Source organism: Lithobates pipiens, unplaced genomic scaffold, assembly GCF_037356315.1.
Source record: "Lithobates pipiens isolate NorthernLeopardFrog02 unplaced genomic scaffold, aLitPip1_a1.2 Scaffold_10, whole genome shotgun sequence".
NCBI classification, from domain to species: domain Eukaryota; kingdom Metazoa; phylum Chordata; class Amphibia; order Anura; family Ranidae; genus Lithobates; species Lithobates pipiens.
In genome coordinates this window covers 142,438,494-142,450,914 of record NW_027507686.1, presented here as the reverse complement: position 1 = coordinate 142,450,914, position 12,421 = coordinate 142,438,494, and the positions used below count along the sequence as shown (strand labels likewise).

The window sequence follows — 12,421 nt, the reverse complement described above, 5'->3', positions numbered from 1 at the left end:
AGTCATAACGTGGGCGTGAAGTGGTTAAAATATTGTGGCTATAATGTTTATGCGGCAGTTATGTATGTGAGCGACATTTTAAATGAATTTCAGTCATACGTAGAAATGGCAACTTATTTTGCAGCATGGCACGGACTCCTGGTCCTTTAGGCCTCATTCACACCAAATGTGCAGAAAATCTGATGCACATTTTTCACTTGCAGAGACACGCGTTTACATCAGTTTTCATGTACGTTTAATTGAGTTTTATACACGTTACAAATTACTATGCAGAAAAAATCTGTATGAGATTGTGGCGTGAACAGGGCACATAGTTTCATTATTATTTTTATTTTTTATTTTTTTTGTGCCCTTTCAAGATGCATACAGAAAGAATTCTCTGCACCATGATGTGGACGAGGCCCAACTAAAATCCTAGAATAATTCTACTATCAAAATTTGTTTTTACATTTTGTCTGGGCAAAAAACATATTCCGTACATCTTTAATACAAACACATTTCACCATGTTTTATCTATCCTTCAGCGTATTAAAAATTTACCTAGTGATCTCAGAAATGCAGTGTGTATGTGCTCGCATGCAGCGTCTTTGCACTGTTTAAATCTCTAAAAGTGGTTGTCTGTCCTGCTGCACTACAGAATTCCAACTTCGGACCACCACTCTCCGTCCCATTCTGTATGCACATACGTTGATTTTCTTTCCAGCAAAATATGCTGTGGAAGGGGAGATGGGAAGTTTTCTAAAAGGAGAAAACATGAAAAAAAATCAAGTGGCTAAAATCGAGGAAAGATGTGTGCTCCATAGTATAATCCCGATTAAAACACCAATTTAATGTGGTAAATGAGATGACGACCAGGCACTTCATACAACTCATATTCCAGAATCAAAGATGGCCGTGGCGTGTGTTCAGCCCCTGCCCTACTAGTCAAAAATTACATCAGGAGTAGGTTTTTTTTATTTTAAGTTCCTAAAGCGGTTTCTATTGCCTCACCAGTATCGCTATTTCTACAGACTACAGCTAGTACATTCTGTGGACTTTTAGGCCCCATTCACACTCGCATAGCGGGAATGTGCGTTTCTGCTCATGGTTTTTTTTTTTTTTTTTTGTGCGTTTCTGCATGTTGCAAACAGGGCACCCTAGTCATTTGAATGGACTTCCCTATACTTGACGAACCAACCCAAAAACTTTCCAGCTCTTTTACAGGTGTGGAGCATGGCCTGTTTTGCTTTGCGACAAATATGGCAAAATCTCATTGCTTTTGGGGTGTCATTAAGAAATAATGGCACCACAAGCACGTTTTGACGCACTTCTGAAATGCGTTTTCAGAGGGGTGAAGTGAGAATGGGGGCCTTATAATAGGCTTATGAAATGTTTATTTTTAGCTGATATGTAATATATTCATTTTATTATTTTTATTTTTTTCAGGAAACCAAGTGGAATTCCTCGCCTTCTGGAGTAAGTGTTTTTTTTTTTTTTTTTTGTTTTTTTTTTGTTTTTTTTTACATTGATAAACTATCTAGAAGTCTGATACTCAAATGCTGTAAGAAAGGTTTCAGTAGCTTAAAAATTCAAGCTCCCACCTAGATTTTAAAGTCTGTCCTTTTTTGTTTGATCAATGGAACCCGTGCTTTTACTTTGTAAACAATAAAATAAAAATCATGAGTAATCTAGGGGTGCTCTGAATCTCCTCCTTGGCTATCTTTCTGATCCACTGGCTTTGTTGCTTTGCCTCATTTAGGAAGGTTCCAAAGTCTGAAATCATTATCTTCATATTTATTCTGGGCCAGTCACCCTATTGAAGCCAGTGGATCAGCATGGTATCCACTCATTAGTCTACTCGGAGGGTTTCTTTTATAAAGAAATTGTTGGCTTCTGGAATGGACTAATTGACTAGTGTATTGTACTTTTATGTGTCCCTAACCTGTGGTTTGAAATTTTAAATCAACTATGAAGGTTTTTTTGTATCGATCAAAGGAAATTCAGGGCTGGCTCGCTCTGCCTACTGTTACTGCCATTTTGGGGAAATTAAGGGCAAATAGTAATGACTTGCTATGCCACACCACAATTTAAGTGTTTATAGTGAGGTCAAAACTACACTTCACACCTACCGATTTGCAGTAAATACACAATGAGATAATGATCACCAAAGCTTTGCATTTTTTGGCACCAGTATTGCTACTTTAATATAAATTCAAGCACAGCTAGATGAAAAAGTGTGTTTACCTGTCAGATATTTTTTTTTTTTTTTTTTTTTTTTTTTTTTATGCGTCTTGAGCCCCCCCCACCCTAATCTTGGAAGCGCAGTAAAGTGTCTCTCCAGCTTGGAGCTCTGCCACATCCCTGTACATGCCATAAGCCACTGATACCCCCTCAGCTTCTAGTAATAGTCTGTCATTTCGTAAACGCGATGGTGGAGTGTTAAAGTTTCAGAATGGTTTGCAGGCAACCTTGTTGAATTAGGTAAACCAACATTTTGTTTTTCTTTCCTAGCATTAATCCATACAAACCCAGCCAAAAAATCTCATTTTCCGAGTTGTATCCCCGAGATGTGGAAGATCAAAACAGGTAAGGCTTTTCAATTTTGAGAACTGCCTTTTTTAGCAAAAAATAAATAAAACTGTGGGCTGAGAAATAATGTGAACTGCCATTTTTCCCTAAAAACAAACCACTTTAGAGCATTTCTTTGCACCTCACAGGTTGTGAAATAAAAACAACACATGTTCATGCACAGAGCTTCCGTTGACTTGTTTTGAAAGATGTCTGCTCCAGGGCCATTCTTCTTTTTGCTTTGTTGCTCAGAGATGCACTGGCCTAGAAAAAGCATGCATCCAGTGAGTTCTGATGTTTGAACTAGGGTTGCCACCTCATCCCTCTCAAACCAAACACATTACATGTTCTGAGGCTAATTTATTGCAGATGAGACACTGAGTTTAAATACCACCTTAATTAGCCACAGAACCTGTACAAATTAATGTGTTTAGTTTTAAAGGGGTGAGAGTGGCAACCCTAGTTTGAACTCCAATCTTACATGCAGTTCCAGTATTCCTAACCCCACAGTTTCACTGTAAGGTGTTTTGTCTGTGTTAACACTTCTTTAGGCCAAATCCATCCACCATCTGCACATGCCAAGGTGAAGGGATTTGTGAGTCCCCAAAATGTGTTGGCTGTACCTTTATGTACGTGTTATCAAGATTTTTTAAAATTTTTACTGGACCATTTATAATCTAGTGGTGCCATCAACCTTCATTGCAAATTATGTTCTGATATTGCGCTGAACAACTGCTAAGCCTCTTGTTTTATGTGTTGCTGCCATTATTTGCCATTTGGTTTAAAGAGACCCGGTCACCACATAATTTAAAACCAATCTTTCCATAGCATATGTGAATTTACCTTATTTTACGCATAGTATTTACATGTAATAACCTCCCTTGTGTAGACATTCAAACCCTGAGACTGCTGCTGGGTGCCGTCATCTTGGACGTGATGTCAGCAGACTCTGAGCTCTATAGTATACCCTTTCGTTTCTCCTTCTGCAACTATGTTAATGGTTATGTAGAAAGGTGAATGGAAGTGCACAGGCAATAATTGGATAATTCCAGAAGAGAGGAGGGATATGGCATGTGGGGAGGGGCTGTACTAGGGAACTGACTAGTCAAATTTTCTAGCAACTTCAAAGGCATACTGCAAGTTAATTAAAAATCTTTTATGGAAAGGAAAATGCTGCAAGCATTTAAAGCTGTAGTAAACTGCGGCGTTGGGGGGGGGGGGACCCCTGCAAAGGAAATTGCATAATGTGCTATTATAAAGCATGCAGATCTAGTAGACTGTATATTGTAAATATTAACTTCTTTAACAATATTAACATAAAGCATATTTTGTCATGGATAGCGTAAGGATAAAATATGATTGGCTACTATAGTCACTGTAGGGCAGTATAGTGACAGGTTAGGGCTGTATGCTGTAACAATGTGCTCAGTCACTTGCAGCATTGCTGGATATGAACACTCCCAAGGCTGCTGTGGTCTCTCCTTATCTTGAGTGAATAAGTCTTTGGGAGGAGTGGCGGAGGCAGCCACATTCTGTGCTCTGCCCCCCAACTCCAGCTGCCTTGGGAGATATTTCTTATTTTTCTAATGCAACTCCTGGCAAGAGTACTGTACCTTAATTGCTCTATGAATAAACACTACATTATTTTAACAGCTTTGAAGAACTCTTTGGGAAAAAACATAATTATTCCACTGGTCCTGAGGAATACTGTGAGAGATACCAGTACTCTGAAAATAGTAAGTGAAAAATTCAATGTACATCTTGTGTGGTGGTGTTTTTTTGTTTGTTTTTTGCATTCACAAGATGGCAGGCAAAAAATATAACCTTCTGAAACTTTTACTGTTGAGGTACTTTGATTGTGTGTGTAATATATTTTTATTACACACAGTGTTCTAGTTCTGCAGATTGTGAAATTGTAGATGAGCCTGAGGTCCAGAGCGGTCCAGAGCATTCTGGAGCAGGTTTTCATCAAGGATGTCTCTGTATATTGCTGCATTCATCTTTCCCTCCATCCTGACTTGTTTCCTAGTTCCTGCCACTGAAAAACATCCCCACAGCATGATGCTGCTACACCCATGCTTCACTGTAGGGATTGCATTGGTCAGGTGATGAGCGATGCCAGGTTTCCTCCAGACATGACTCTTGCCATTCAGGCCAAAGTGTTCAATCTTTGTTTCATCAGACCAGAGAATTTTGTTTCTCATGGTTTGAAAGGCCTTCAGGTGCCTTTTGGCAAACTCCAGGTGGGCTGTCATGTGCCTTTTTACTGAAGAGTGGCTTCCGTCTGGCCAATCTACCATACAGACCTGATTGGTGGAGTGCTGCAGAGCTTCTTGTTGTTCTGGAAGGATCTCCTCTCTCCACAGAAAAATGCTGGAGCTTTGTCAGAGTGAGCATCAGGTTCTTGGTCACGTCCCAGACTAAGGCCTTTCTCCCCCGATTGCTCTAGAAAGAGTCCTGGTGGGTCCAAACTTTTATGGATGATGGAAGCCACTATGCTCATTGGGACCTTCAGTGCTACAGAAATTTTTCTGTGCCCTTCCCCAGATCTGTGCCTCGATTAAATCCTGTTTAAGAGGTCTACAGACAATTCCTTGGACTTCATGGCTTGGTTTGTGCTCTGACATGCACTGTTAACTGTGGGACCTTAGACGTGTTTGTTTGGCTTTCCAAATCATGTCCAATCAACTGATTTTACCACAGGTGGACTCCAATCAAGTTCTAGAAACATCTCAAGGATGATCAGTGGACACAGGATGCACCTGAGCTCAATTTAAGTGTCATGGCAAAGGCTGTGAATACTTCTGCACATGTGATTATTATTTATTTGTTTTTAGTTTTTAGTTTTTTTTTTATATTTTAATAAATTTGCAAAGATTTCACACAAACTTTCACAATGTCATTATGGGGTGGTTGGTGTTTGTAGAATTTTGAGGAAAATAATCAATTGAATCTATTTTGGAATAAAGCTGTAACATAAAATGTGGAAAAAAGGTGAAGTTCTGTGAATACTTTCCAGATGCACCCTATATATAATGGAGTTACTTGACTGAACTTCAGATTCTTTACATGTTCCTAAATGTTTATTGCACCCAAGTGTGCTCACTGTTCTCATTCACAGGGCACTAAAGCCCAGTGTTGTTGTGCTTAGGGCTCCAAATACATTAATATTACCAGTCCAATTTTAAGGTCTTCTCTCAAGTCTGTGCTCTTGCATTTCTACCCCTTTTCCACACAAAATGAGCCAAAGTGCATCACCTAACTTTCTGACAAGTGGATATATTATTTGCCACATCTCATTATTCAATTTATTTACACAGAATATTTTTAAAGCCCAGTGCACAACTCTCCTGTTCTTTCGTATTAAAAGATGTACCTGACAGGGCTGTTCCCTTTTTTCCTGTTCTCTTATCTGTCCTTGCTAATAACATTGTTGGGTTCTGTAAAGGACCTAAAAACTATTAATTGGGGACCTGCACATTACAAGCTGCCTAAAATTACCAAACTGATCTTGTTTTAATGAGATCTTCTTTTTTCCATTCATTGTTCTGTCTTTAACCACTTGGGTACCGCGCTATTGCAAAATGACGGCAATATCGCGGACCCACATTTCCGGGACTACGTCTATTGACGTAGTCCTGGTTACGAGCGGCCTGCGCGCCCCCTGAGGGGCGCGCGCGGCGCGCTCTGTGATCGGCGAGTCCGTGAGACTCGCCTGGTCACCGATCCGTGTAAGGGGTCGATCCCGACCCCTTATCACGTGATCAGCTGTCAGCCAATGACAGCTGATCATGTGATTAAAACGGAGCCGGTAATCGGCTAGTATTCCTCCTCGCGCTGACAGCGCGAGGAGAAAAAAAAAAGCCGATCGCCGGCGGCCGTGTTCGGGACATCAGTCCCGATCACGGCCAGCATATCCAGCGGACACCTGCCCCCTGCCAGTGCCCACCTGCCACCCGCAGTGCCATCCTGAAATAAAGTAAGTGCCCCTCTGTCAGTGCCACCCAGCAGTGCCCATAGTGCCCACAGTGCCACCCAGCAGTGCCCACAGTGCCACCCAGCACTGCCCACAGTGCCACCCGCAGTGCCACCCACAGTGCCACCCAAAATCTGCCTCAAAGGTGCTGCACCCCAGTGCCGCCCATCAGTGCCCAGCAGTGCCGCCCATCAGTGCCCAGCAGTGCCGCCCATCAGTGCCCAGCAGTGCCGCCCATCAGTGCCCAGCAGTGCCACCTATCAGTGCCACCTATCAGTGCCCATCAGTCCCATCTATCTGTGGTACCTATCAGTGCCCATCCGTGCCACCCATCCGTGCCACCCATCCGTGCCACTTATCCGTGCCACCCATCCGTGCCATCTTATCTGTGCCCATCTTTGCCCATCAGTGCCGCCTTATCTGTGCCCATCGGTGCCGCCTTATCTGTGCCTATTAGTGCCGCCTTAACTATGCCTATCAGTGCCCACCAGTGCAGCCCATCAGTGCCCACCAATGCAGCCCATCAGTGCCCACCAATGCAGCCCATCAGTGCCCACCAATGCAGCCTATCAGTGCCGCCTAATCAGCGCACTTCAATGAAGGAGAAAAATGACCCGTTTGCAAAATTTTATAACAAACTATTAAAACATGATTTTTTTTTTTTTTTTTTTTTTTGCATCTTTTTTTGTTTGTTTAGCAAAAAATAAAACTCCGAGCTGTAACTAAATACCACCAAAAGAAAGCTCTATTTGTGGGAAAAAAATGATACAAATTTCATTTGGGTACAATGTTGTATGCCCGTGCAATTGTCATTCAAAGTGCATCAGCGCTGAAAGCTGAAAATTGGTCTGGGACTGAGGGGGGTTTAAGTGCCCAGTAAGCAAGTGGTTAAACACCAGCTCCAGTTCCATTTGGTTTCACGTTGGTTTTCCTCTTTGCCTTGCAAATGATTGTAAACACATCTGAGAGGTCTCATCTAAAGCTGGTGTAGAGCTATCCCTGTAGAAGCTGCTGTAATTTTAATTTAAGTTTTTTTCCCCCAAGATTAGTGCTAGGGCAACCAGGCAACGGTTCATTCACCCCAGCTCATTGATCTGTCAATTGTTGTTGCTGAACAACACAGAGGGGGTTTGCGATGTGCGGCTGCAGAGATCGGGCAATGTCTCACTGCCTGTGATTAGCGAAGCGCTGCGCTGACTTCCTGGCGGGCTCTACACGTGGTCCATGCAAATACACCTGAGCTCATCCCTACAGGACACTTTATTAAGCCTTCCTGGACAGTATTTATGCAGAAGCAAAGGAAGATGGGCAGAACAGAGTCCTTGTAAAAGCTATCTGTTAGAGCTACCACTGGCACATAATAAATGTAATATTAAATATAATACAGGATTAATATAACGCCAGAAGTTTGCACAGAGGACTAGGACCCTGAACTCGGATCAGTACTCAAAATGTCACTGGATGCCTCCTTCCACTAGCCACTGGACAGGCTTCAGTGTAGGAGAGGTTAATATGCCCACAATGCTACAAGACAGCCAGATCCTTTCTAACTTCCACCTGGGCAATCTTCAGTGAACTGTCAAGACCCAGTTATGCCATAACTGGAACCTTGATGAACATCCGCTTCAATAAATGTAATTGCTACAGGGGCTACTCATTTTGTCTTTCCAGCTCACTATGTTCTAGAAATATCTAGAATGCAGGAGGAAGCAACCAAACTTCTAGTCCTTGAAATCCAGAAACGCCAAAGGCAATCCAAAAGCTGCTCCAATTAATAGAGGAGCCAAAAAGAACGAAATTTACCTAAGAGGGTGCCTACACTAGCTTTACACTAGCAGAATTTTGTTCCGCTATTTTAGTTGTAAGAACATTTGCTTGTTTTTGGAAAATCATCATTAATGGGGGCAAATCAACATCTGTTTTCAACCGCAGTGAATGAGAAGATTTGAAGGAGCAGGATGCTAAATATTTCTCAAAAGTGCGGTATACTCCTTTTGATTCCAAAATTAAATGTTAAAAGCAAACAAAATATAGCAACTACTTTCGAACATTTGAATGCTGTGGAACTTTTCGTAGGAATTTTCCTAGTAATTTTTTTTTAAATTCTATTCTTCACTAATGCAAAGTTTACTCCTCTTTTACACTCAATGTTTCATGCTTCTGGGCCTGTAACGCTTTGACAATTTAGTCACATGCGGTGGAGCTTTGTTCTGGTGACTACCTTCTAGAAAGCTGTTGAATGGTACTCCATTTGGCATACGGTACCTAAGGTAAATTTGGTCTTTTAATTATACACCAGGTGTCCTTGGACCCGAGATAAACAGAGCCTTGTTTTTAAATGCCAGTTCAGCCATGCCAGCATGATATTGATGCTACGTGTGTATGTCCTAAAATGGCAATGATAATCGGCGATATCGCAGTATTTCATGTTGTGCACTACAGATGAGACCAGAGTTCTTTTTACGGCCTTTTAATGGAGTTTGAAAATCAAGGTAAGAAGGGTATGTTTGTTTGTTTTTTGTAGGTACACAATATAATTCCGATGATCGCAGAGAGAAGCTTTATTTAAAATTCTACCAGCAAATACAAGATGAATACCACAAAGAGAGACCGTCGGACTGCACAATTGTGGCTATCAGCAAGGAGCAAATGTAAGTAAGCCTGACATTTTAGTATGCAGACATGGGATCATCTCTGTTCTCTAAATAGATTGTTCTCACAACAGGAAAATGTATCCTTGATTTAAGTTGACTTGCTCTTATAGAAGTAAACTTAACGTAGACCCATATTTCTCTGAAGGCTTTAACTTAAAACGCAAACATCATTCAAACTGTTGTCAATAAAAGCTATAGAGAGTGTAAAAATACTTTTAATCTGCTTGAATACACTGAGTTCTTATGACATGCATCCACAGTCATGTTACCAATGCTAAAGGGTGACAGTCAACCAGAGCTGGCTTTGCCTGATCATCCCTGATGAGACCAAATGAATAGTGACTGAGCAGACAGCATGTCATTTTAGTATTCATGTATTCTGTAATTTTAAAGGTAGGTTAAACAAATTATCATCTGTAAATATCAGATTGCTTTCTTTCAGGTAAAACGTCCCTTTAGCCTCTTTGTAAGGGCTCATTCACATGTGCTTCAATGCCCTTTGCTTAAGCAGACATTAACCAGTGTTTTTAAAGCATCATTATTGCCCTGCAATGCCTGCCATGAATATTGCATTGGGCATGACAAAATTCAGTACACACAAGTGTGTTACAAATTAAATGGCATGTTATTTTCAGGAGCCATTGCCGCCTCTATTAATTTCAGTAGTAGAGTGCTGTAACGACACCTAGGCATCTTTAAAGTGTTAGCTGGATGCTGGTGGGGGGGAGGCAGTGGAGGTATCTGTATCCCAGAATGCATTGGGATAGTACAGAAAGCTAAGTCAGAGCAGCTCCAGATTTTACAGAGCATTCGTGTGATAACAGTTAGTTTGTCCTGTGTACAGGTAAATGCATCAAGCCAAGCCTGCAATACTGACCGTACAGACCGGAGTAGAAGCATTAAGAATTATTGCCAGTGGCTACATTTTTCGTATCAAAGTGTTGGTGCCAGTAATAGAGAGTGGCAAGAAGTGTCATAAAGGCTGATAATGTATCAGTACTCATAGAATAGGTGGATTAGCATCCAGAATGTATGGTCTTGGTATTCTGAGCTATTATGATACATACCAAAAAAAATCTGATAAGTCACCAAGCAGGTAGTATTCTAAGATTGGGACCTGGTCCAAGCTAAGTGTCAGAGATCAAGACCCCTTTCACAGTGAGGCGCTATAGTGTTAAAAATGGCACCTGTAATGCGCCCTGAAACAGTGGCTCCATTCTCGGGCTTTCACACTGGAGCAGTGCACTAGCAGGGCGTCAGGAAAAAGTCCTGCCAGCAGCTTCTTTGGTGCACATTAGGAGCGGTGAACTCACCACTCCTAAAGTGCCCCTGCCCATTGCAATCAATGGACAGCTGCACCGAACCGCTGGCAAAGTGCCCCTGTAGCAGAGATTTGCGGGCGGTTTTAACCCTTTTTCAGCCACTAGCAGGGGAGTTAAAAGCATGCCGCTAGTGACCGAAAAGCGCCACAAAAACGACGGTTAAAGTGATGCTTTAAAATAGCCGCATTTTTACCGCTGACGCCCAGGGCTGCTCAATGTGAAAGGGCTCTGAAGTTTATAAATCCATCTTGCAGAGAATTCATGAAAATGTATCGCACAACAACCTAACCATGCTTCAAAGGATATAATTTCCTATACATCACTTCCATTTTAAGCACTTCAGAAAAAAAAAACAATGCTTTTATGGGCATATAAAGGAAAAGTATAGCCAACGCTTGTTTGGCTGTACTTCTATGGATCACAGGAGTGCAATTTGTTTTGCACTCCAGTGACCCGTTTTGAGCAGAGAGCGGACTGAAGTCAGCTCTCTGCTGATGTCACTGATTTCAGGCCAGACAGCACGTCATCCTGACCATGGAGTCTGGATCTGCTGGGAGCTTGGGACGGCCGCTCTGTGTACTCCACAGGATAGCACTCCAATTAGCGAGGAGGGAGAAGAGCAGAGAGCTGCAGACTCAGTCACAGCTCTAGGCTCACAGAGAGACCGGTGGTGTTCGATCGCTCGGTTCTCAGTGTAGAGCCACCGGGCGGGGGACAGATGCAGCATTGGACCGATGCTGCATCCACCTAGGTAAGTATGAATGTGCAAAAAAAAAATTCTCTTTACTTTTAACAAGCTTTCTTGATGCTTTTTCAACTCTTCAAAAACGCATCATTAATTTTATATTTGCATTATTGAGCGTTGCTTTATTCTTCATAATCAACACACTTGTGAAGGACCCTTGAATTCTACTAAGAAATTTTGGTATATATGGAATGCTTGTAACGTGACAAGCTTTATGTAATTTACATAATTAAAGAAAAATTGCGGTGGGAATTTTTTAGGTGCATGAGCGAAACAAAAATTAACCACATTATAAAAAAAAAATGTTTTCAACAATATTAAAAATGTTACTTAAACACACGATGGCTAACAAAATGCTTCATCCCTCATCCTGCAAAACTAAACCATTCAATAATACACATGGAGTGGAGGCAGTATCAGGTCTTGCCAAGATGTCATTATGCTGACTATATGTAGATAATGAGATTCAATGTAAATCTTCCTCAGATTTTCATCAGATTGGATGATTATCTTGCAAATTTAAACCAAATGCGAAGTCGACAAAACAAATGAAATTACTCATTCTAGCTCTGTGCATTCAAAAATGCAAGAAAATAACTACGAACTGCTAGCTCGCTGGTACTGGGTGCCCAAAGCCTTGGTGCCTATTTATCCCTCTATCTTGGGTCTTTGCTGGAGAGACTGCACACGCCTGCACATATGGTGGGATTTCCCCAAAATTAAAGACTTGGACAGATGTCAAAGCCCAGATTAAAAATATATTGTATCCACCTGGATACACTACACCTCCACATCAAGCTATGTACAGTCTAGCCCAGTTTTTCTTATTTCTTCCCAAGGGTTGGCTCAGACAATAACCAATTGAATCCTCTGCATCTTTGCTTTCATGGCTATGAATAGACCACAGGGATAGGGTAAAATTGAAATTTCTGAACCCCAGATCCACATCCTAAAAAGAATACCTTCAGTTTTATTTATTTATTGTTTAGTCTATCTAATGGCGTGGTGGTCGTGTCACAATGACTGCAAATATGTGGAGATATTGCCATCTGTAAACCTTTGTATTTTGTTCATACCTTCCACCTATTGCATTTACATATATGCTAATAAAGGCACTGTTACACCCCAAATTACAATATCAAAGTGAAACAAAATAAACTTGTATATCTCAAATAAT

General features: G+C 41.3%; 1 protein-coding gene across 3 annotated transcripts in view; it reads left to right on the top strand.

The window, feature by feature from the left end:
* The window catches only part of LOC143934564 (uncharacterized), a 109,721-nt gene that overhangs the window by 41,868 nt on the left and 55,432 nt on the right, over window positions 1-12,421 (top strand). For all 3 annotated transcript variants that reach the window (XM_077458315.1, XM_077458307.1, XM_077458300.1), the window contains exons 3-6: window positions 1,426-1,455; window positions 2,491-2,565; window positions 4,201-4,283; window positions 9,048-9,174. In XM_077458315.1, the coding sequence (XP_077314441.1) occupies window positions 1,426-1,455; window positions 2,491-2,565; window positions 4,201-4,283; window positions 9,048-9,174 (315 nt within the window). The remainder of the gene's footprint in view (window positions 1-1,425; window positions 1,456-2,490; window positions 2,566-4,200; window positions 4,284-9,047; window positions 9,175-12,421) is intronic.